Genomic DNA, 27,199 nt, shown 5'->3' on the forward strand with positions numbered 1-27,199 from the left:
GTTAGGAATTAGCATTTAAAAAACCTCAGATATTCACTGAAAAAACCATAGGTTTCAGGGGTGTTATAGTTAGCTGGACTTTTCACTTGTACAAAACCACTGAAATTCCCCCGTTATAGTTAGTTCAGCTAACTATAACTCGCGCGCCCGCAATGCACTGCTGATGACGTCACATATTACATCACTCATGACATGGTCAGTGACATCACTCATGACATCACTGATGACATCTCAAATGACATCACTGATGACATCACTGATGACATCATCCTTGTGATAGAGTGGCAGACCTCCTCTCACCCTAATATAAACTTTGATACACACATTCAAAAATAGGACTAAAATTTTCAAAACAATGGACATACCAATACCAGTTACAACAACCTCTTCAGTAATTCTAAGATCCACATACACATCCACTCATTCACCAACAGTCCTATACAGTCACTCATACATGTACTCACTCATCATATGTACTCATACACCTATACATCCTGTTACACAATGCCACTCATCCATAGAGTTACTCACACACATAGTCACTCATGCTAATAAAGAATCAAACATACATTTACTTGCATATACAGTTATACACACACCACCACACTTACTTCTACGGAAACTTACACATACTTAGTCTTTTAAACAATCACTTATAGAAACACATACTTATTCATACAGGAACTCTTTCAATCTCTCACTCTCACATATACTCACTTATATACACCAATAGTCACATATACTAGTTTAAAACATATGTAGTTACTCATAAAGACACTATTGAGACAGTCATTCACTCACTAACACACCCATACACACACTCATCCACCCATACAGTCCTGCACACATGCTGTCTTCAACACATACAAACAGTGAGTCACTCATTCATGCACCTATGCACTACGTAATACCCCCCACCGAACCATGCAGACACTCAGACTGATACTCAAAAAACCAACTAATAACCTATATAGACACCCATGTAGCTACTCACCAACCCATGCAGCCACTTATACACAAAGTGAGAGACTGATACAGATATTTACATATTTAAACATTACTCACTAAGCCATGTATTCACTATGATACACTTAATCAGTCAGTTACACAATCAATTTTTCAAAAACAAATCATCCATTTAGACACTTATATACCCATTTATTCTTCCATCGACCTTGAGATATACATATATAAAACATATTTAATTTTCAGAAAAACAGACATTCACTGGATGATGTAATCAGTGATGTCATCAGTGATGTCATTTGAGATGTCATCAGTGATGTCATGAGTGATGTCACTGACCATGTCATGAGTGATGTAATATGTGACGTCATCAGCAGTGCATTGCGGGCGCGCGAGTTATAGTTAGCTGAACTAACTATAACGGGGGAATTTCAGTGGTTTTGTACAAGTGAAAAGTCCAGCTAACTATAACACCCCTGAAACCTATGGTTTTTTCAGTGAATATCTGAGGTTTTTTAAATGCTAATTCCTAACTATAACGTGCCTGAAACCTATGGTTTTTTCTGTGAATATATATATATATATATAGAGAGAGAGAGAGAGAGAGAGAGAGAGAGAGAGAGAGAGAGAGAGAGGGTATGAGTCCAGTTACTTAAATAATGAAATCTTGATATATATATATATATATATATATAGATATATATATATATTCAGAATCTTCCTTATGCCTTAATACATTTTTCCAATTTATCCATGCTAAATTTGCATCTCTCTTTTCCTTTTTTTATTTCAGTTTTGTATTATTTTCAGAGAGACACAAATAGTACATAGATATACACAAAAGGTACTTACATTAAGAACCTGAAGTGCATGATACATAGACAGTTCCTTGATTTTACTCCGCAATTATTAGTCAACTGTATTTAAAAAAGTACAAAGCTAAAATCTTGCACAATGAGGGAACAAAAGGGTATTCCTTTAGACTTGATTATAATCTTCTACAAATAGATGTCAAATCTCTGTACAATCTGTACGAGTGCCTTTATAATATATAAAAGTTCCCCCAATTAGTTGGACCTACTCTTTTATCTTCGTCTGCTAGTAAGCCATGTGGTCAAGGATAACTACATCTTGTGCCCCTAGTCTTAGAGTGAATACCCTTACAGTTATACAGAGCATTCTCTTGCCTATATATACTCATGAGGCAACCAATCCATGCCTGATAGGTACGAGGTTCTGGATACTTCCAGGTTGTTGCAATCAACAGCTGAGCTGCTGCCACTGAAATAAAGATAACATTCCTTTGCATCACCTTAAATTCTACCCAACTGTCACATCCCAAAAGCATCATAGATGGACTAATAGACACTTCCTTTCCTATCACCTCTTGCATAAAAATCAAAATTCTTGTTTTTAAAGGTTGTAGTTTTTCACAGTCAAAGAACATGTGCACTATTTCGGCCGGTCTCTCTGCGCATCTAGGGCATTTGTCATTCACCCTTTTCCCCAATTGAATAACTTTGCCGAGGTAAAATACAAGTTAAAAGCTGATTTATAATGCTGAGCCTTCAAATTAGATGAAAAAAAAGTCTTCATCCCCAGGGTAATTGACATATATAATTCCACATCTCAATCCCCAAGCCTCCTGGCCCAATTTGCTTCATCCTTTTCTAAATGCTTGGGGGAGGTGGCGCGTTGGATTTTGGAGATAAATCCTATTGTAGATCCACCTTGCTGAATAATTTCCAGGAGAGGGATCTTAACTAAAATCAAAGACTCACCCCGAAGTGGAGTAAAAAAATGTCTTTACCTGGACATACTTAAAATAAACCCTGGAGGATATCACATTATCCTGCTATAGATCTAAAAATGAGCAAAATTCGGATGACTTATGAATGTCGCCTATCTTACTGATACCAGATTGTTCCCAATATCTGCTGATTACATCATAAAACATATCCGGGAAAGGGGGAGATCTCCATAGGGTTGTATACCTATTATATCTCAGAATCTTCATAAGTGTGCCCACCTTATTCCAAACTTTCCAGGGTGCCGTTAGGCATCAATAACAGTGTTTTTTTGTAGTAGCTAAGCTCCACTTGTTGGAGGAGAACCCCATATGCATCTCTTCCTATAGCCAGTTGATATATGGAGGGGGGAGCAGAGCAACCTTCCGGCCATTCGATATTAGCACTATCTGCTGTAAACAAAACTCTCATCTGCTGAAGAAGAGCTGACCAAAAGTAGAGTAACACATTAGGAAGGGTCCACCCACCCCTCTCCTGAGAAAGTGCAAAAGGTTTTAAAGACCGGCGTACTTTCTGGTACTACCATATGAAATTAATAAACAAAGAATCTAATTTCTTAAATGTACCAGTTCTATCTCCAGGGGAATGGAGTGAAAGAGATAAACCTTCGGAAAGATAATAATTTTGAGTACATTAGATCTAACTATTATTGATAGGCATAGTTTGTCCATACCTCTTTAATCGGTACTTATGCTGCTTAGAAGTTGATCCAAGTTGTTCAACCATATGGAGTCCACCTCACAATTTATCCTGCCTTCTAAATATGTAGCTGTATTGATATTGCAAGTATCATGTAAGTTAATATTTTTAGAACAAATAATCTGGGTCTTCTCCTTATTCAAGAGATATCCTGATTTCCTCCTAAATTCCCCTGCTAAGTTTTCGACCTCTGCAATTGTCTTTGCCGGGTCTGATGTTACAATAGCTATGTCATCTGCATATGCCAGTATTTTAGTTTCATACCCATTAATAATAACAGGATTTATAAACTGGTTTTGTAGAATCTGATTAATGAGTGGGTGGATATATAAAGCAAACAAGGTTGGAGAGCAGGGACAACCCTGCCTTGTCCCTCTAGCCACCTCTATTTTACCAGATTCCATACCCATCATTTGTAACCTGGCATATGGGTTATAATACATTGCACTAATGGCTGTAATAAAATGCGGGCCAAAACCATTCTGTGTCACAATTCCCCAGATAATCCGTCAGGTCACTCGATGTTATGTTATGTTGTTGTTATGTTAAGTGTTTTATAAAGCGCTCAAATCACCCTGGGGCAACTCGGTGCTGCCTAGATGTAGTATTCTGAGGATTAGAAAAACCAAGATAGAGAAAGGATAAGTCGGTTAGAACAAGAACGCTTTCAGCTGTTTCCTAAAAATGCTGTAGCTTGTAATTTTGCGCAAAGCTGGGGGGAGCTCATTCCAATATCTGGGCGCAAGATATGAGAAGGCTATACCCCCAGTGCGGGTGAGATGAATTCGAGGAACCTGAAGGAGATCCAGGGTGCTGGATCTGAGTTTCCTACCGGAAGAATATTTTGAGAGTTTCTTTCGCAATTAAAGGGGGCCTCTTTCATTCACCGCATTATATGTGAGACAACATATTTAAAAAAAGGATCTCTTCTTCCCTGATCGCCAGTGCAGTTCCCTGAGCAATGGAATCGATGTGGAAACTGCAGGACGATTTAGAATCATTCTAGTTGCGGTGTTCTGTACTACTTGGAGTTTGGCCAGTAGGGTCTCTCCCACTTCCACCAACAAAGAATTACCATAGTCCAGATTGCTAATTACCATTGCCTGGACTAGGGTCCTGCAGTGGGGGGTGGGCTTGTAGGGAAGGATTTTTCGAAGTAGCCGTAAGCTATAATAGCATGAACTGATGGTGGCCGGGATGTGATCCTTCATGGTCAGAGCCCGGTCCAATTTTAGACCTAAGTTTTTTACTGATTGTTTGGGAGTGGGGGCTGTGCCCAACTGAGCAGGCCACCAATCGTCCGACCAGATGTCCGTGGCGTTACCCATTAACACAACCTGCGGTTTTTTCTGGGTTCAGCTGGAGACAGTTTCCTGTCATCCAGTTGGAGATGGCGAGCATGTCAGTGGCAAAGCGGATTTTGTCAAGCACTGGGTTTGATCCGATGGTAAACATAAGCTGCGTATCATCAGCATATGAAATGATCTCGAAACCCAGCTGCTCGACAATCCTTGCCAAGGGAGAAATATATATATTAAAGAGAGTTGGGCTCAGACAGGAGCCCTGCGGGTTGCCCTTGTCGAGATGCATTTTTGCCGAGGTGTATGGTCATAACATAACAGTTTGGGTTCTCTCAGACTAGAAGTGTTGAAGTCACTTCAGGGCTGTCCCTTGGATACCACAAGAAAGCAGTCTCTCCGCCAGCTTTAAATGGGAGATGGTATCGAAAGCTGCGGAGAGATCTAGGAGGATCAGTATTACTGAGCCTCCTGCGTCGATTGTCTGCCTTAGTGAGTCGGTCACCGCCAAAATGGTGGTCTCTGTACTGAAACCTGGCCTGAAGCCCGACTGCGATGGATCCAGGATATGGTTACTTTCCAGGTAAGAACTTAGCTGTCGGTTGATAATACTTTCCAGTTGTTTACCCAGGAGCGTTAGTAAAGAGATGGGACGATAGTTGCCAAGGATTGAAGGGTCTGCGGTGTTTTTTTTATAGTATTGGGCATACAAACGCCTCCTTCCAGATGGTAGGGATGGTACCGGTTTGAATGGAATGGTTAAATATATCTCGTATTACGGGGGCACTGCTCGAGGCTTGAATCGCCATAGTTTTTGGCGGACAGAGGTCTGATGGCGACCCGGATTTGGCAGCAGCTAGGCCTTTAGCGACCTCCTCACTTGAGGTCGGTTCAAAGCTGTATAGGGAGCTAGTTACTATCTTGTCCTGCTCCTCTAATTTGGTAGGAGATACAAAGTCAGGAGGGACTAGTGGAAGGAAATTCTCGTAGATTTTAGCTATCTTCTCATGAAGTAGGTCGCCAGGGAGTTACAAAACTCCTGGGATTCCATTGGCGACTGTCTACAGACTTTAGGAGAGACAAAGTCCCTTACTATCCCAAACAGGGTTTTCGGGGTGTTGATGGTGTTTTCTATTTGGTTAATGATGAACCGGCGCCTAGCTGCTTTTAGGTTCAGATTATATTTGGATAGAGACTGTCTATAGAGAAGTCTGTTTTGAAAGGTCTTGCTGGTTCACCAAGTTCTTTCCAAACGCCTACATATGGCTTTTTCCATTTTTAGTTCCTCCGTATACCAGGGGGTAGAGGGCCGACGTTGGAAGGAACCCTGGTTTTTTTGGTATAACAGCATCAAAAGCTGTTTCTAAGGCGGTATTAAAGACCTCCAACTTTTTAGATACTTCCATGATGTGAGTTACTGCTTCCGGGGAGAATACCTCATTAAATGCTTCTAAGGAGAGATTGTGCCATGTCCTACGCTGCTCAGGATTTTGTCTGATAGATAATTTAGAGCTCTTCTGACAAGACTGCTGGATATAGATCGTGATCATAGAATGATCCATCCAAGGAAGGGAGTCTGGGGGGTCACATCTCAGCTGGTCTGTGTTGGAAAGGACCAGATCTAATAGGTGGCCAGCTCGATGAGTGGAGCGCGTGCGTTTTCATCCTCTTTTGTAGTCCCCGAGGAGCGAAACACTAGCGCGCTACTTGCGATGCCACCCAAGATGTCTGCCCGCTCCTGCAGTAGACTAGAGTGCGTGTTGTCCCTCCAGAACCCAGCGCCTAATCAACTGAGAGGTAAGCAAGGACTGAGATTGTCATACAGTAAAGTTTAAAAAAACATAAGTGCAATTTTAAAATAAAGCATGCGGCGCAGATCTACTCCCGGCTTCCGCCTCAGGAGACTATCAGCTAGTCAAAGGCTTTTTCCATGTTGAGGAGGATCACAGCAAATCGGTCTTCATGTTACCTCTGCTATATCAAATAAAGATATAACACGTTGAATGTGATTGGAGGCTCCCCTGCTCGGTATGAACCCGTGATGCCATGGAGAGACCAGGTTAGCTATGACTCTCCCTAACCGAATGGCCAAGGCCCTTGAGTAGAGTTTGGCATTAGCATTAATTAAATAAATTGGGTGATAAGATGTGGGAATATCCAGCGCCTTCCCTTTCTCTGGGAAGATAACCATATCTGTACCCTGCCAAGAGTGGGGTGGGATCCCATTATGCTGCACATCCCCCAAAACTTTTTGCCCCCAATTCTAGTTATGTTTTTTCTCCCTGAAAGGTTTTTCCCCCTTTTTATCCTTGCCCCTATCCTTACACAAACCCCAACCCACCCCCCATATACCACCCCCCACCCATTTCAACCCCATCCAGCAACTCCCTACCTCCTCCCCCCCAGCCTTAAAAGCTACTAGACCGAATATCTGTCTATGGTAAATGAAAGCAGCCCCCCTCTGACCAGTGTAAAAACAAATCCCACAAATCAAACAAGTAGCTATCCCCCAACTAGAAAAAAATAGATTAACGCCTATCCAAAGACAATGTGCATCTACTCTCATAACCCAACCCCCCACACATATCCTAGCATCCATCAATAATAGCAGAATCTAAATCGTATTAGTCCAGTGATAGCTAAGCCTTATTACTATTCCCTAGCCTTGATCTTAGAAGTATAGAACTGAGTCCGGCATCCCGAGATTACTTTAAGACTAGCCAGGTTTATCACATACGCCTGTGCCCCCTTCTTTTGAAATGGTTTAACCATTTTTCGGAGCCACCATCATCTCTCCACAATTGCGTGACAGAAATCCGGCCTAACAAAAAATGAGATATCTCCCACAGTGCACTTACTCAACACATCTACCAAGAATATACGGAAATCCAATCCCTCCTAGCCCTCTGGAATACCTAGAAATTGCAGAATATTACTTCTCTGGCGGTTTTCCTGGTCCTCTAGTTTCCACTGAATATCTACGAGTTGAGATTCATAGGCCTCTGTCTGGCCTCGAGCTCCCACAAAGTCCGCTCTACTCTCCAAATCCGTGCATGACTTGGCGACTTTCCTTACTGACCCCTGAACTTTGCGTATAGCAGCTGGGGATCGGTGGCTATCTTGCTGGGTCTCCTCCTGATGTGTAAGTATATATTGTAGAACAATATTTAGGGAGGGGGATGGCGTTTCCTGAGATGTATTCACCGTACTCTCAATCAACTGTTCTGCTGGGGAATGATCCCATTGAAGATTTTTTGCCCCAATCCTATTCAAGCGACCCAACTTCCTCTGCACTTTATACATTGTTGCAGCAGAGTTCACCTCGCTAGCATCTGGTAGTCTTATCACTATCACTCCTCAATTCGGTAGTTGAACCCTATCCATCAGCAGACCATGTATCATCCGATAGTGAAAAGAAAACAGTCATTCGCCTCAGGGTCATAATCATTACCCTCCTTCACGGTCCCGGAAGTACATGCCAATGTCTGTTGCCCCCCCTTAGAGCTGCCCTGGGTGTTCAAGTGGGGACCCACCCCCTGCTTCACATCTTTCTTTTTTAAGGTTTGTTCTTTATCCATTTGTTCCCAAATACCACTTGCCTGGCCACATCCCCATCGGAAGCCTCATTTTGCAATGCGCTTAGGCGGCCCCCCAACTAACCTAGGGCATGTCCCTACCTGAGGTACTCCAAGCAGGGAAGAAGGTATTTGCACACTGGCAGGAGGGTGTGCATCTCTGCAGCTGTAGACGCAGGCTCTGTATCCAGATCCCGATGAGCCACGCCAATCCCCGAACCCCCTGCCACCGTCTCATCAAGAGCGTTGCGTCCTGGCTTATTTCCTGTTTTCCCACCAGTCTTGGAACCGCAAAGCAGTTTCAAGATGGTCGAGCCGGGCAAACGCTGCTCGGACACGGCCATGCCCTTCTTCTTCCTCTCACCAGTGAGGTCTGTCTGGGTCATCTGGCACCATCCATGGTGACCCAATGCAGTCTCTGCCTGCTCAGCAAAGAAGCTGGGGCAATGGGTCCAGCAGCCTGCTGGTGCCTTCCTCTGATTGCTGGTGGGGGTCTTCAGACCCATTACGGTTACCAGAGAGGACAAAGAATAGCAACCGGCTCGATCCAACACCTCAAGGAGCCATTTTCTGGCCAGAAGCAACTCGTTATGCCTTGAAGTTAACCTACTGCAGCTTACGCATGGTGATACCCTCTGCGAGGTAAGATTCTGGAGGGGGTAAAAGAATTTCAAACAACACTATCTCCCATTAGTCGGCAGGGTTACATTTTCCATTCATCTGGTCAGAGTGCTGCAAACAGTCATATCAAACGGCCGCCATTTTGCTTTCCTCCCCCGCTTCTACTTTCTTCCTCGATTCCTTTTTTTCCAACATCCTATGGATTCTAAAGGTATCCAGGGTTTATGGATTATCCTGGTGTAGCCTGAGAAAGTAGCCAAACTGTAGGTACATTTGTTTTTTTTGTGTGAAAAATATTACAAAAAAGTGCTGAGCAAGAAAGCTATTTTTTTTCTAAAAATTACATCAACAAAACGTTTGTTGTGCTAGGCCAACAATCTTTCCAACTTATCAGAATGAAGCACAGTTGCATCAAAAAACTATTTTTTAGCACAGTTTTTACATTGTTTAGAATGGAAACAGGTGCATAAGCTATGAATGATCCCAAAAAGCTATACATTTCTGAAAAGTAGACAAATTTTGGATTCAGCAAGGGGTACGTTTTGTAGATCCCTCGAGGTTTTCACAAAGAAACTAACTGCCTAAATAAAAAAATAATGAAAATTAGTAGGAAAACGCAGCCATTTGTAAGTTCACTTTTAACTGTAACTTCTCGCGACCATGGCAGATTTACAAAAGCGACATACTGTTACATCTGGCAGATGGTTATGGTGCTGTGCATAAATAGCGTTTGTAATCTTTCCAAGACCCTAGGTACCTTGAACTAACAACTGAGCTGCACCTTTCAATTCATATGGTAAAATAAAATAAATTAAAACGGGATTGAAGGAAGCCCATGTATTTTTTAAACGTGCGCATGATACTGAGTGTAGGAACCAAGATTATTTGTACAACTCTGAATTTGGGTTAACCCAGACTATCGTGATTTAGAGAATATTTACCAAAATGCTTTTTTCTTGCTTTCTGGCTTACATTTGGAAGCCACAAATGCAGAGAACTCCAGTTGGTGATAACAAGTGTTCTACTATTCTCTGTCCCCACATGTCCCCTGACAAAAATGTTACATCACTTGAATAACCGGGCATAGCGCCTGTGACACAAAACAAACTAAACCAAACCAAAATACGACCTGAAGACATCATATTTCACCCAGTATAATCCATACCTTTTTTACAGTATGGTTGGCTGCAGATTTTAGGGTCTAGCTCAGCCAACAGCCTGAGAAACCTACCAAACCTGTGCGTTTCTGAAAACTAGGCCCTGGTGGGAGCTCTGGATGATGTGACTTGTGTGGCTTTCACCAGGTTTTCTTACATACAAGGCCTTGCAAACCTGACATTTTGGTAACAAACACACATTTTCCTAATTTTTCTTCAGGGGAAACGTATAAAATCTGCAGGGATCCAAAAATTTCCTACTATCCGGCGCTCCCCGTGTCTCCTGATAAAAATGTTATCTTAGTTGTGTGGCTGGTCGTAGTGCCTGTGACAGGAAAGGACTCCAAATACAACATGGACTCTTTTTTTTGCAAAGTGGGTAGCTGTGGATTATGAGCAAGTACTAGGGAATCCTACTAAATCCAGGCATTTCTGAAAACTAGACACCTCGTGGAGTCCAGTGTGGCATGTCTTGTGTGGGTCTTACCAGATTTCTTTACCCAGAAGTCTGTGCAGACCTCACAATTTAGTTAAAAAACACACATTTTCCTCATGTTTCTGTAAGGGAAATGTCTCAAATCAATGGGGATCCTAAATTACCTACCACCTGAAATCCCTCGTGCATAACAGCAGATGTCTAATTGATAGATTGGGGATAATATGGGAACACTAATGATAGGGGAATTATGGTCAGCAGAGGAAACTGTCAAATACGTAAATTTCTTGGAACTGAAAACCATTTTCCAAGCACTGAAAGATTTTTAGAGCCAAATTCAATTCTATCTCAACATCAAGCACCCAGCACACTAGAGAAAAAGCCTGGTAAAATTCAATTAACGAAATGACTGAAATTAATTAGTCCAAGACCAATACTAAATACAAACATCCAACCAATGAAAAGACCTATCCTCCCGGCCATGCTAACAATATATTTGACGCGATACCAAAGGGGATGATGGACGGAGCGTTAGAGCAAATCAAACACTCACTCCCAGTCAACTGATCTGGGTTTAATCCATCATCATTCTAGACCTAGCTATATGCAAATCAGTCTTGACCCTGTGCCTCATGGGAACAGTCCAGCCCGAACTGCCAAGCCATGTCTTCGCTGGACCAGAAACAAGCATCCTGGGACCGGTTTCGGGTTCATAACCCTCGTCATCCAGGCTATCTTGAATCCAGTGGCAAAGTGAGCAAGGGACCCACGTCTGGGTATACCCTGCCAACTTAGGGCGAACAAAGCAATACCAAAGGAGATGATGGACGGAGCGTTAGAGCAAATCAAACACTCACCCACAGTCAACTGATCTGGGTTTAATCCATCATCATTCTTTAGCTCACTCCACCACCCCAGTTCAGACATGGCCATATGCAAATCAGTCTGACCCTGTGCCTCATGGGAACAGTCCAGCCCGAACTGCCAAGCAATGTCTTCCCTGGACCGGAAACAAGCATCCTGGGACTGGTTTCGGGTTCATAACCCTCATCAGCCAGGCTATCTTGAATCCAGTGGCACAGTGAGCAAGGGACCCACGTCTGGGCATACCCTGCCAACTTAGGGGGAACAAAGCGATACCAAACCCCGAAACCGGTCCTAGGATGCTTGTTTCCGGTCCAGGGAGGACCTGGCTTGGCAGTTTGGGCTGGACTGTTCCCATGAGGCACAGGGTCAAGACTGATTTGCATATAGCTAGGTCTAAACTGGGATGGCATGGTGAGCAAAAGAATGATGGATTTAACCCAGATCTCTTGACTGGGGGTGAATGTTTTGATTTGTTCTGCATTCTGTCCATCAATTTTGTCTTTTGCTTTCTCGCCCTAAGTGCGCCAGGTATGCTCAGACGTGAGTCCTGTGCTCACTGTGCCACTGGAATCAAGCTATCCTGGCTGAAGAGGGGTGAAACCCCGAAACCGGTCCTAGGATGCTTGTTTCTGATCCAGGGAGGACCTGGCTTGGCAGTTCGGGCTGGACTGTTCCCATGAGGCACAGGGTCAAGACTGATTTGCATGTAGCTAGGCCTAAACTGAGGTGGCATGGTGAGCAAAAGAATGATGGATTTAACCCAGATCTCTTGACTGGGGGTGAATGTTTTGATTTGTTCTGCATTCTGTCCATCAATTGTGTCTTTTGCTTTCTCGCCCTAAGTGCGCCAGGTATGCTCAGACGTGAGTCCTGGGCTCACTGTGCCACTGGAATCAAGCTATCCTGGCTGAAGAGGGGTGAAACCCCGAAACCGCTCCTAGGATGCTTGTTTCCGGTCCAGGGAGGACCTGGCTTGGCAGTTCGGGCTGGACTGTTCCCATGAGGCACAGGGTCAAGACTGATTTGCATATAGCTAGGTCTAAACTGGGGTGGCATGGTGAGCAAAAGAATGATGGATTTAACCCAGATCTCTTGACTGGGGGTGAATGTTTTGATTTGTTCTGCATTCTGTCCATCAATTGTGTCTTTTGCTTTCTCGCCCTAAGTGCGCCAGGTATGCTCAGACGTGAGTCCTGGGCTCACTGTGCCACTGGAATCAAGCTATCCTGGCTGAAGAGGGGTGAAACCCCAAAACCGGTCCTAGGATGCTTGTTTCCAGTCCAGGGAGGACCTGGCTTGGCAGTTCAGGCTGGACTGTTCCCATGAGGCACAGGGTCAAGACTGATTTGCACATAGCTAGGTCTAAACTGGGGTGGCATGGTGAGCAAAAGAATGATGGATTTAACCCAGATCTCTTGACTGGGGGTGAATGTTTTGATTTGTTCTGCATTCTGTCCATCAATTGTGTATTTTGCTTTCTCGCCCTAAGTGCGCCAGGTATGCTCAGACGTGAGTCCTGCGCTCACTGTGCCACTGGACTCAAGCTATCCTGGCTGAAGAGGGGTGAAACCCCGAAACCGGTCCTAGGATGCTTGTTTCCGGTCCAGGGAGGACCTGGCTTGGCAGTTCGGGCTGGACTGTTCCCATGAGGCACAGGGTCAAGACTGATTTGCATATAGCTAGGTCTAAACTGGGGTGCCATGGTGAGCAAAAGAATGATGGATTTAACCCAGATCTCTTGACTGGGGGTGAATGTTTTGATTTGTCCTGCATTCTGTCCATCAATTGTGTCTTTTGCTTTCTCGCCCTAAGTGAGCCAGGTATGCTCAGACGTGAGTCCTGGGCTCACTGTGCCACTGGAATCAAGCTATCCTGGCTGAAGAGGGGTGAAACCCCGAACCCGGTCCTAGGATGCTTGTTTCCGGTCCAGGGAGGACCTGGCTTGGCAGTTCGGGCTGGACTGTTCCCATGAGGCACAGAGTCAAGACTGATTTGCATATAGCTAGGTCTAAACTGGGGTGGCATGGTGAGGAAAAGAATGATGGATTTAACCCAGATCTCTTGACTGGGGGTGAATGTTTTGATTTGTTCTGCATTCTGTCCATCAATTGTGTCTTTTGCTTTCTCGCCCTAGGTGCGCCATGTATGCTCAGACGTGAGTCCTGGGCTCACTGTGCCACTGGAATCAAGCTATCCTGGCTGAAGAGGGGTGAAACCCCGAAACCGGTCCTAGGATGCTTGTTTCTGGTCCAGGGAGGACCTGGCTTGGCAGTTTGGGCTGGACTGTTCCTATGAGGCACAGGGTCAAGACTGATTTGCATATAGCTAGGTCTAAACTGGGGTGGCATGGTGAGCAAAAGAATGATGGATTTAACCTAGATCTCTTGACTGGGGGTGAATGTTTTGATTTGTTCTGCATTCTGTCCATCAATTGTGTCTTTTGCTAACAATATATTTGAGCCATCAAACTCTGTATTTGACCTTTAATGAGTGAAAAACACACTTAAGAGCTGCAAATCACCCCAGAGAGTTCTGATTTAGACTACAGCACTTTCGTGCATAATGGCTAATCTGCAGCACAGGCCTGGCAGACATTTTAATCTGTGCAGAACAAGACACTGCACCAGGAAAAAGTGTATTTCACATGTGCCTTGGATAAAGACCTCCTCATAAATTGTTCATTAATACTGAACACTGTTTAGGGCCACCCATTTATTCAATAGGAATTGGATGGGTTCTTCCTTTTGTGAGAGTGATTCTTTTTAGGTCTGCAACAAAGGGGTTTTCTTATCACTTAAAGATGGGTTTACTAGTATGCTCCCATGGAGAGACCGTAGTCGCACACAATGGCCTATTTCTTTGTGAAAGTTAAGCTATTCACAAAGGGTCTCATCCCGGGGTGATCCCCTTCACACTACTTTATTATCATTCAAATACAGTGTGTTTCTTTCATATACTTTGTTTCTTGCTTGTTTAAGAACTTTGTACCTTAATTAAAAATAGAATATACTTGATCCTTCTATTGTGTTGATATCTCAAGGTTGTGTACGCCAATAACATTCAAGGGGTCATTTGTGGGACTCGTGAATGAGGCAAACTCTCAGGCCCGCAGCCTCATTTAGAGGTGGTAGAACATATGGGTTTCCAACAGCAAAACCTCAGTTGGATGCATTGTTGGATACCCTTGACCCAATGGACTGTGCACCATAGTTCCCTCAGGAAACAGTGGTGGTTTCCCATCCCTGTTTATGACCTGTTTAGGGCACAGTGACTGTCAATGATTTTCCCTTGTTTCCATGGCAGGCCTGAGCAGGGAAATCATACAATAGTCCACAAGAGCAGAGAGAAAACCACACATTGGTATTTTTGTTTTATAGCCCAAATTTGGGGGGGTTGTTGCTGAAAAGCAAAAGAGAATGCCAAGCTGGCTAAAAATCACATTGGCATTTAGGAATGATGTAAATACATACAGTGCACCAGAAGATGCCCTTACTTCACAAAGATCCTTGTCAGAATGGAAGAAATCTGTAGATATGATGAGGTACCTGTTACTGACCCAGCGGTCTGGTGGAGAGGCAGTCAAACAATAAATGAGTCCTTTATTCTTCTATCCTCAATGTTGTGGTGATTAAAATAGGAAGCATTCCCAGTGGGAACAGTAATTTTTATTGCATGTCATTATCTAACGTGGCTTTAATATGTAAATCTACTAAACCAGCCGTGCTATATGCTTGCCTTTACTCTGTTAACATTTGCTACAGTTGACACATAGTGAGAATGTGACATTTAGATTTCGTGGGGAACACTTGACCTAAATTCTGATAATACTACCCTTTGGGATTAGAACCATAATCTCTTAGGTCCCAGGTTGCCTATGCTTTATATTTTCAATTTTTTCTACTCATCCGGAAAGATGCCAAGATCATGGTGGTCATTTAGACCCTTGCGGATAGCCTGTCTGACCACCAGGGAGGTGGAGACCACGGTCTGCAGCAACCTGGAGGAGGACCATCTCGCCTATTGATAGATCCCAGCATCCTGGGTGCGATGTAAGTGCTATGAAGGGACCTACTGCCATAGTGGCATCCTCTACAGATCTGAAGGTTTGCCAGTTGGCAACTATGTTTAAAGTGCCTGCTCAGCAAACTTTTAGTTTGTGAGAAAATACATTTTCTCTTTGGGTATGGGGGCCATTCTATTGTTCCCCTTACCGAGCCGGCTAAAGAAAGCATGGTGGTCACTTGACATCAACCAGTGACATTAGTGCATCGCTGCACTGGCAGATGCACTTACTTCACACGGATCCCACCTATGCAGGCAGGTATCTGTAGATATCATGTGTCGCTGACCACGCGGTCCAGTGGACTACATGTCAAACAATAAACAAGGCCCTTATCCTTCTGTCACACATGTGGTGTTGTTTAGAATAGCAAATGTGCCCAGTAGGAACAGTTGATTAATTGCCTTGCATTATACAATATGATTGTAACATGTAAATAGCCCTTGTAGACTATATGTCCAATATGGTTTTAACATGCAAATAGCCCATGTAACCTATGTGCTTTTCCATAGTGTATTCTTATTGCAAGGAAGAACACTGAGGGGCTTAATTATGAGAGCCCTGCATCAGTTTTGCATAATGTGGTACATGCATGATGCAGTGTTCTCATTTCAATTTTAGAAGCCTTGCAAAGCCACTCTATGTGGCTTTGAGTTGCCTCATAAATCATTAGTAAGGCGATGCAGCGCAAATTGCTGAGTCACCTTACTCTGCGCCTGAGAGGTGTCCCATGGGCATTGCTGTGAGTTTTCCCACGCAACAACACCCATGGAACTTGACGCTGCTCAGATTTGCAAAGTGATGTAAACCCGGGGAAGAGCAAAATCCATGCGCCTCCAGAGGTGAGGTGTACTGAGGAGAAATATGTTTGCTTCTCCTCATTGTTTCCTCTCTCTATGTCTTCTGCAGTCTGCAGCACTCATAGAAATAGGAAAATGCCTCTTAAGACTGTTTTATGCAGGAAGGTGCCCCTTACTGCACAAAAACAATCATGCGTGCAACTGAGGCACATGGTGCACCGGTGCTTTTGTTGGTGCTACACTGACGAAATGGTGCCAGCGCATGGAGAATGGACAGGAATGCACCTTGTTGCTTAAAGATGATGCATTCCTGCCCTTTCACTTTGGCATAGGGCAGCACACCAAGGCGCCTTGCTGCGCTGCCCTATGCCAAAATCCCATAAATAAGCCCTTGAGAATCTGAAATTCATTATCTTTGTAAACACTATGGCACCCTTTAAGTATTTTCATCACTCTAGCAATGTAACTTTAACCTCTTAGTTCCCAGGTATCCTATGTTTTATATTATTCATTTCTAGAGTTCGCCTATTTAACAATAATAAGACCATAGCTGTCAGACGGCTTGTCAGTCGGCCAGGGTGACATGCCATTGCTTGCTCCTCTCCGGGGAGGACCTGCTGCCCTGTTTATCAATCCCTGTTTCACTCACGGAGATCTTTGTACTGTGAAGGGAATGACTGCTTTACATCCCCAATTACAGAACGAAAGGATTGCCAATCAGGAGCCCTAATGCAGAAGGTGTCCCAGGGGCGCAACCGGCGTTTGCACCCGCTTGAGCACTTTGGTATTATAGAAGGGACCGCAGAAACCTGTGCGGCCCCGTCTGTAATACCAATAGCGCCGGTGAACTTAAATTGCCAGCGCTACCTTTATTAGGCATTCCCTCATTTGCATGGGGGCATGGCCCATGCAAATGACGGGATCCCTTCGCCTCTGTGCCTGTGCGCTATTACAGACCTGGGCGCAGAGGCAAAGACACTCTCAGCAGGCGCACTGTCAGTGCCTCCCCTGAGAGCAGCCTTCTGGAGGGGGAAAGAGGGTCCCATGGACCCACCTGACATACCCTTGCAGGTGGGTACAGTCACTGACTGCACCCGCCTGCAAGGGGAACTCTAATCCCTCTTAAAAGGGCAGGCGGATTGCCACCTGCACAGTGAAACTTGGAGGGGCTGCTTCAAAGCCGCTTCATATTTCACTTGAATGCACACCCCCCAGGGCAGCACAAGTTTGCGGCTGCCCTGGGGGCTGCGCATTCTATGTAAGAGTGTACAATTTCTCTGTTTGTACCCGGCGCACCAGTTTTAAAGGCACAAATAAGGAAAGAGCCCCAGATGCCTGGTTTAAATCACCTGCTAGGCAAACTTTTTTGTTTTGAGAAAATAATCTCCTCAAGCAGGAGTTTGGCTACTCAATGCAAAAATGTATGGCCCTCCCATACACATTGAGTTTTTTCACTGTTCATGGGACCATTCTACTTTTTTTTTGCCTCGGTCTGGCATGGCATAACTGAGCAGGGAAAAGATTGATGGTTGCTTTTCCATACTTAGAGCATTATGACCATCACTATGACCTGGTGGCCCTGTGGTGTACTGGCTGCCAGGTCAGATGTTTATGCTGGCAGAGCCACCATAGTAATCCTGATATTTTTAACTGCACAATATGTACTAGCACTATGTTGTCAAGGTATGTAGATGTAGAGTTGGAACAATAAAACTATATTCCCCCATATATACTTATCTTGATCATATATTGGTAGTCAATATTGTGGAGCTGATATTAATGCAGTTTGATGTTAGCACCTCAATATTTCTATATCACATCTACAAGATTGTGAAAAGAGGTAATTACAATAGCAAAATCACAGGAGTCAAAACATGTAGCTTGTATGAAATTAAGGTTGTGAATGTTTTGTTTGACAAAATGTGTTATCGCTATGTTCTAAATGACAGTTGTAGTTGTGATATGTTTTTGCAATCTTTAGTTTTAAATGCATTTGCAGTGTAATGGAATGCCATGTGCTCCAATGCAAGGCACTATATAATAGTATGTTGTTTTTATAAAAGCAAGATGGAAAACTAATATTTCATCAATTGATAGCAAATATTTTACATATATAAAAAAAGATAGATAGATAGATAGATAGATAGATAGATAGATAGATAGATAGATAGATAGATAGATAGATACGTGTGTGCATACACATATACATATATTTTAGAGAAATGTAGCAATTCTAAACTGTTGTCTATTGATTTTTTTCCAGACGGAATATGCACGGTTTGAAAATGGTCGATTTGTATATAGAATTAATCGCTCACCGATGTGTGAATATATGATTAATTTTATTCACAAGCTCAAACACTTACCTGAAAAATACATGATGAACAGTGTTTTGGAAAATTTTACTATTTTATTGGTAAGTTCCTTTGGAATGACACAGTGGTCAATGGACTTAAATTGCTTGACTATATCTCTCTTTAATGTAAGCTAAGTTTAAATAAGCTGTAGCTGATCATTTTGTATTCCTGAATGTCTGTTTCTTGCAGCCTTTTTCTTAAGTGAGAGAGTCCATATACTCTTCTCTATGTAACCTTTTCTCGTCCATCATTTCTTGATCAATTCCACCCTCCGCAGTTTGCTGCCCATCTCTTTATCCGCTGTTGCCAGAAATTCGTTAGTGTCCTCGCATCTTGTTGGCCATTGGCTTAGCTCTCTGTTTTCAGTTGATTTTGGTGTCTGTTCCCCTTGCTCATGGTTCTTTTGCCCCTGATTTGGTCCCATAAATCTTCCCCAACCACCCTCTCAGTATCTTGGAGTGCCCACCTAGTAGGCTTCTAAATGTTTGACTTTTCTTGGGTACCTTGTCTCAAGATTCCTTCTTGTTCCATGACAGATCTATACCTTCTTAACTCCTTCTTACCCATTCCCTATCCGTTTTTTCTTTCATCAACTGTTTTTCTCTTTCTTCATTAATTATTGACTGGATCCCACATTCACTTTCCCCATTGCATATTTCTGAGGCAAAATTATTATTTCAAAATCTTTCTGTTAAAAAGTATTGCACAATTTGGCAATCACAGCACCATTCTGAGAATGTAATTTTCTTTATTTTTTGCAATCAATTTAAAAAATAACTTGAACTGACCCTTGAATGTGGTCATGCTGTCATCAAGCATAGAAAACAAGCATTCGTAAAGAATATGAAGAATGCCTTAAATATATAATTTAATGAAAAACCCTCGCAAATCACAAGGTATGTTATAAGATGTAGTGGAATAAATACCTCAAGGCAAACATTTTGAAATGCATTACCAAGGTAAAAGGCAAATGATTTTGTGGTGCAAAGGTACATGAATTGGTAAGATCACTGTTACTTACTGAAGAACACATGTTTAAAAAACGGATGTAAGAAAAATGTTCTAGCAATAAAACAACTTTTCCTGACTAAAAGACAAATCAATCAAATAAAGTCTGAGGTGAGCAACTCTCATTGGTTCCTTGCCATATTTTTGCAACTGGCATCATTTTATGATACTGTAATTGGATACATGTGCTGTATTGAAAGACCATGGATTTCTCAATTGTTAGTGCATTGTATTGTGATGTCAGTAGGGGTTATTCCCATTTTCACCATACCACAAAGACAGGAGTAAATCTTTTCTCCATCACAGTGTACAGAGGAAATCTGCTGTGATGTTCTATCCAGAATGGAGGTTAGGTACACTCTAGGTCTGAGAATGTAAAATGGGACATCATTTTGGGATCCTGCTTTATGCTTGGTAGTGAAATTCCTGATATTACGGTTGCATATGAATTGATCAATCCCTATCTGTATTAAACATTAGGGGTCAACACAGGCACTAATATAACACTTGTGCTGTAGATATTCCACCAATCAACTTGTGGAATTCCCCTTCGTAAAACCTAGGAGTTTGATATAACTTTGTTATATTTGGGGATCCAAGCCCCTATAGAAAGAGCTTTATGAGTTAGAGCAGATAAATTAATATTGTTCCAAAGCATTACTTCCCTTGCCATGACTTATCCACAACCACCTTAGAATGTCTGGTGTTAATGTAGACTCATGTACCAGTGTATTAGCTAGGGAAGTAGCCAATGGAAGTCTTGCACAACCATTTTTGGTAGCTACTAGGCCCATTCTTCCTCAAGCCTGATAGAGTGGAGGGTATTGTCAGCAGCTAACCAGGGGCCGGGCCTCATAGTAACCCAGAAGTAGGATGCTTGCATGAACCTGGAAATTGACTCATTTTACAGGAAATCCTAGTAACAGAACATCTGAACAAATGTAAACCTTCTTGTTAGAGAACAACCAGGTAAAAGATAAGGGTATCCTCACTTCAGTACAATCCTATTTGCTTTTCGCTTTGGAGCTTTCCCCAACCAAACAGAATTAGCTGTTGGAGACAGTAATGCTGGTCTGTGAACCTGCATATTTTCTGAGGCACAGATAACTTTAAATGAATTAGTGCTTCTTCAAGAAGTACCACCTGTCTCACAAAGTTAGACCTGACTGTCTGTTGCTAACCTGCTTTCTTATCTCAATAACCAAATACAATTTTCTACAGACTAACCGCCTATAGCATACCAGCAAAATCCTTCCAGGTTCTGGGAAAAAGGAAGGTCCATTAAAACTCACTGGTCCTGGGGCCTCAGTGCACCTATATTTGAGCATTTTAGTAGTACTAAGAGAATATCTTAAACCTGCTTTTAACCCCTTCGATGCGCATGACGGAGCGGTTCCGTCATGCGCGGCGGTTGCGCTGTGCGCATGACGGAACCGCTCCGTCATGGCCCCGCCCGCGCACAGAACCTCCAGCACAGCACCGAAATCCACGCCGCTCTGAAGGGGTTAACTTTGCCTCTATCTTGTTTTGGTCCTATCTATAAATGTATGTTTCTGCCACAGTACCTATACTCATAAAAACTTAACGATTTTAAACACTTTTTAAGATATAGTAATTTCAGGTGATAAAATATTATTCTATCAGACTAAGAGCCTGATTTAGATCTTGGCGGACAACTTACTCCGTCACAACGGTCACAGTTATCTTGTCTGCCGAAGTATAAATCCCATTATATCCTATTGGATTTATACTAAGGTGGACACGATAACCATCACTGTTGTGATGGAGTAATCCATCCGCCAAGATCTTAATCAGGCTCTAAGTTTTCCACATACTCAGTCTGTCTAAGTCTCTGAGAAACAGATATTGTATTTTCACAGTTTGTAAAGAGTACACCACAAAACAGTTCCTATTTCAGTTGCAGTACAGCAGTACAGTGCATGTTTTAATAATTCCATAATTCACAATTTCATATGACATCTTTAATGGATAAATGTTTATGAAAATAAGTATCAGATTGTAAGAAACAGAGAAATATGTTATATGTTGATCGCTCATAAATAGCACACCAAAAAAAAGGTGCAATGGTAATTTAAAAAAAGTCTGAACCCATTCCTATGTCAAAGTGCTAAAAACTTTGAACAAATTATGCCAATGTGAGTGAACTAACTTGGCACATCCTGTCATAGCAGGTGCATGCTTTTATATTCATTTCAAGTTAGAAATAGTGAAACCCCTTAGGAGATGATGAAGAAGCTCAATCCAAGAAAAAAGGTGACACACTCACAAAAGCGTCTTGGAACTTTGTAACATTAACTACATCCATACCTCCTTATGGAATGTAAAACTAATATGTAATGCAGCTAGGTGAAAGAAAATCTTTAGTTCAGTGTGTTAGGTGACTCTGACTCCTGCACTAATTCTTGCACAGTAAACCTTGCATTTTAGTTTTACTAACTGCAAGAGAACTTAAAGGCCTATATACCAGTCTCTGGTTTCATGCTGGAAATTGGTTACAATAATAATCCTTTATCTTTTACCATTGTTCTATTTGATTGCTAATCTTCAAACAGTAGTGATTCTCTTTTTTTCTTAACCACTACCATTTTCATCCCCACTGTTGCTGAAACTATTATTCACAGACCATGATATTGTTATTCAGAGCCGCAGCTCCTTGTTCTCAAGTCTCTTTTACTTCTCTTTGATATACTTGTCACCAATAACACTGCCCATGTTCACCAAACCAAAATGTTATTTCTGAGTGCCACAGAACAATTACATCATTGTCATAGAACATTTAAGGGTGACCTACCATCTGCAAGTGTAAGGAGTATGTTGCTATTATGAAGGTATTCAATTTCAGTGTTCAAATTGACACAAGTCACGATTTGCAATATTGTCCTTCCCTAATATTCAACTGATCATTTTATAAGACCAAAAAGTATGCACCTGTTACACATACATTTCTTTCCCATAGACATGTTCCGTTCTACCAGTCAATAGAGATATTATCCTAGGTGATTTTAGGCCTTTACTAAGAACTACTGCTAGTGAAAATGATGAAGGAGAGCTTACAGCTTTTGCTTTAGATACATCTAAACAGTCATTGGATTGGATAAATAGTGAGATTAAAGACATGAGTCAATTTCTTTAATAACATCACTGAGGTGTAGTATGAATATGGTGGAATTCTGAGACAATTATACAATGGTTAATGTCTAAAGAATATCCCAACGCCGGTATGCAATATACAAAGTTAGCATCGTTTTAATTTTACAATTAGACTACTCAAATGCATGATGAGTTAGTATGTTGTGCATTTAGCGGAACTGCCTTTTTTTAATTGATAAAAAAATGTCAGTGTCGCATCTAGGCCTACTAACTTTACACTGATAAAAATATGTACCATGATCATTGATTTACCTTTCCTCTCTGTACACTGCATACATCAAAGACTCTCTACACTGCATACATATAAATTAATAAATGCATAATATTGAGTTTTACGTAATGGATTTGCTTTCTTTTTTGTTTTACTTGATCAATGTGAAGGGCAGTTTTGAGTATGAAAAGTAAGAAGTGGGGACGGTTCTTTCACTCTCACTTCCTATAGGTTATATAATTCCACTTTCCTTAAAAAGCATCATATTACATTTTACACCATATGTCAAGAAAAGCAGGAAACTCATGATTAAATGGATTAGATGCTAATTCACAAAATATTAGCTTTCACCTAAACATGTTTCAGTCTCCTACATTGTAGAGATACATAATTTAAGCATGAGTAAAATGTGTATGAGTAACAGAAGAAAGTAGAAAAGCAATGTATTGTCACGTAGGATACATTGATTTACCACCTACATGTCACTTAGTTGCACCACAAATTTAATTTGGCTGATGAAGTTATGGACTTATGGGGCATTCTTTGCAGACCTGTGCTTGGGTAAGTGGGCAAAAAAAGAGGTGGTTAGAGAAGGAATGGGGACAGGTACATTGTTTGGAACACCCATATATTCAAAATATTCAGTAACAATTGGTATGGTCATGTACACACTGAAAACAACATGCATATGATTTGTTTAAGAAAGAAAAGTAAGAGTAAGAGTGTTTCCAGCATCAGAAAGAGTGTGGATTATTCCCAATATTTCATGAGGCAGAGAAGTAAGTTCATGGGGGCGAATAAAAGTTAAATGTGCTAATGCACATGTGTGCACTATAAGCCTCTGGTTATATTTTACTTAAGTAACCCTAGCTGTTTATGAATTGCCAATTGATACTTCAAGTACATACTTCAGATAGTTTGTAGTGTGTAAGTAAGACAATCTGTTTTTCTGAAGGGTGTTTTAAATGATTCAGGCATTACTTTGTATTCAACCAAAACTAGCACATCTTGCTAGCTTCCTGTGTGCTTACTGTAGTAAAGTTTCACTCATGAGTACGATTCCGTCATTCATGTAGCTGAATATAATGAATCTCCCCTTTTTGGTATTTATTGTTTTAACCATTATTCTGTGTTTATCCATCTTATGTTTTGTACTAATCTTGTATTTATACATATTTATTTAAAGTTTTGTTGAAAACAAAATAAGATAAGAATGGCATATTCTCACATTCATTCACGTTCAATGAAAGAACACTTACACGTGCATGTCTGACAGGCTTCGCTTTAAAAATTAGTCATGTATATTATAGATGTATACTCAACTGAAAAACATTATCATTGTAGTACACATATTTAAATGATTTAAGCTTTAAGAAACCTTGCTCCTTCTTTTAATGTGTGTGCTTGTCAGGCCATACCTATTGAGCAGGCTAATGTGAATGACCGCCCTATGACTCACTCAAAAGATGTACTATTTTCCATTTTACTTACACCTACAGTCAGGGAGTTAGATGCTTTTGGTCTCTCTCTCTCTCTCTCTCTCTCTCTCTCTCTCTCTCTCTCTCTCTATATATATATATATATATATATATAGAGAGAGAGAGAGAGATAGAGATAGATAGATAGATAGATAGATAGATAGATAGATAGATAGATAGATAGATAGATAGATAGATAGATAGATAGATAGATAGATAGATAGATAAAAACATACAATTTTTTTTTTTAATTAATAATCTTTTATTATGGGATTTTCTTGTTTTATTCACACATTAGGTGTGCACACTTATGAAGCTGTTGATAGAACTATGGGTCAATCATTTTCATATAGTTACATCAGTACTATACGGGTGGTCAGGCAGATAATGTTTGTTTTTTATTAAACTCAAATCGTATTTACACACAGTGATTATTAATACATTAAATTAGAACCTGAACATAGGGATTTTTATTAATAGTTTTATTAATAATTTTAGATACATTGTAGGCGAATTTTGCACAGTACTATAAATGGTTTTATAAATCTTGCGTTAATATGCACATGTACTATATGTTTACAAATTGTTTGCTTGATTTGCACATTAAATCCAGTATATATGTATTGAATGGCATTTTAAAATTCTGCTTTTGACAAATTGTTGCGCAATTTGCACATTTATACAGATGTCAGTAGGATTTATACTATAGCTCTCAGCGTTATTTGCATATATATATTATGACTGCATAGTATTGTACACATTGTCTCTTTCAGTGGCGCATATTCTTATTTGTTTTCATAAAATGGTATGGACTATCATGGGTACATATCTATGCATTGCTGATCAATTTAAATATTTATATTGGTAGCATATTATGCTCAAGCATTTTGATTTGTCATTGATTTATTTCCCTTTGTTATAAAATTGTTTTTCTCAGGTTCATTTACATTCATGTATATTAATCATGACTGTTTTTAAATTTCAACACGCTTGCTGTTTCACATTAATCGGCAAATGTCAAAATACGGGTTTCTGACCACTTAGAAAACAGACTTACTGACTTGTAACACGAACAGCTTATGGAGAGTACTTTGTTTATGTTTATTATATCACGTGGTGTTTTCTAAGCATATTTTAAAAAATGGCGGGCCAAGATCTGGCTATCTGTGAACAAGGGCAACAGCCCGAAATGCGTCAGATTTGCTGGCTCCTTAACTAAATAAATTTACCTGTGCCTGATTTTTTGGGATTCGTGTCACCTCTATCCACTAACCTTGGATGTGCTGAAACGGCTTGCTTTTACTTGATATATATATATAGCTCCCTGGCACATACTGGAGGTACCTGGTGGGCTAGTTGGCTCCCAGGGACCCTCAGGATTGAAGAGGAATTAATTCCCCAACTTAAGACGCGCCACAGGGCGTGTTCAATCAATCAATCAATCACAACATTTGTAAAGCGCGCTACTCACCCGGAAAGGTCTCAAGGCGCTGGGGGGGAGGGGTAAGTTACTGCTCGAACAGCCAGGTCTTGAGCTGCTTCCTGAAGGAGAGATGGTCTTGGGTTAGCCGAAGGTGGATGGGGAGGGAGTTCCAAGTCTTGGCTGCCAGGTAGGAGAAGGATCTTCCTCCGGCGGTGGCTCTGCGGATGCGTGGTACGGTGGCGAGGGCGTGGGTGGTCGATCGTAGCTGGCGGGTGGGCGTGTAGAAGGTCATGCGGTCGTTGATGTACTTGGGGCCCAGGTCGTGGAGAGCCTTGTGTGCGTGGGTGAGGAGTCTGAACGTGATTCTCTTGCTGACGGGGAGCCAGTGCAGGTCTCTCAGTTGTCCGGTGATGTGGTTTTGTCGGGGAATGTCTAGGATGAGTCGTGCGGAGGCATTCTGGATGTGTTGGAGTCTTCTTTGAAGTTTGGCTGTGGTACCGGCGTAGAGGGTGTTCCCGTAGTCCAGTCGGCTGGTGACGAGTGCCTGGGTAACGGTCTTCCTGGTTTCTGTGGGGATCCATCTGAAGATCTTGCGGAGCATGCGCAGGGTGTTGAAGCATGATGAGGAGACGGCGTTGACTTGTCTGGTCATCGAGAGGGAGGAGTCCAGGATGAAGCCCAGGTTGCGCGCGTGGTCCGTTGGTTTGGGAGTGGTGCCCAGGGCAGGGGGCCACCAGGAATCGTCCCAGGTGGAGAGGGATGATCCCAGGATGAGGACTTCCGTCTTGTCTGAGTTCAGTTTCAGGCGGCTGTGCTTCATCCACTCGGCGACGTCTTTCATCCCTTCGTGTAGGCTGGCTCTGACGGTAGCGGGGTCGTTGGTGAGGGAGAGGATCAGTTGGGTGTCGTCGGCATAGGAGATGATGTTGAGGTTGTGTTGGCGTGCGATGGTTGCGAGGGGGCTCATGTAGATGTTGAAGAGGGTTGGGCTGAGTGATGATCCTTGTGGTACGCCACAGATGACTTCGGTGGCCTTGGATCTGAACGGGGGGAGGCGGACTCTCTGGGTTCTTCCGGCGAGGAACGAAATGATCCACTCCAGTGCCTTCTCTTGGATTCTGATGTTGCTGAGGCGCCGCAGGGTGCGGTGGCAGACAGTGTCGAACGCAGCACAAAGGTCCAGGAGGATGAGGGCCGCTGTTTCCCCGTTGTCGATCAGGGATCTGATGTCGTCGGTTGCTGCGATCAGGGCGGTCTCGGTGCT

At 42.2% G+C, this 27,199-nt stretch overlaps 1 protein-coding gene across 4 annotated transcripts in view; it reads left to right on the forward strand.

Annotated features, from left to right (window-relative positions):
* The window catches only part of TEAD1 (TEA domain transcription factor 1), a 447,887-nt gene that overhangs the window by 406,280 nt on the left and 14,408 nt on the right, over positions 1 to 27,199 (forward strand). For all 4 annotated transcript variants that reach the window (XM_085648201.1, XM_085648198.1, XM_085648200.1 and 1 more), the window contains one exon: positions 18,551 to 18,703. In XM_085648201.1, the coding sequence (XP_085504327.1) occupies positions 18,551 to 18,703 (153 nt within the window). The remainder of the gene's footprint in view (positions 1 to 18,550; positions 18,704 to 27,199) is intronic.

Source organism: Triturus cristatus, chromosome 3_2, assembly GCF_964204655.1.
Source record: "Triturus cristatus chromosome 3_2, aTriCri1.1, whole genome shotgun sequence".
Lineage (NCBI taxonomy): Eukaryota > Metazoa > Chordata > Amphibia > Caudata > Salamandridae > Triturus > Triturus cristatus.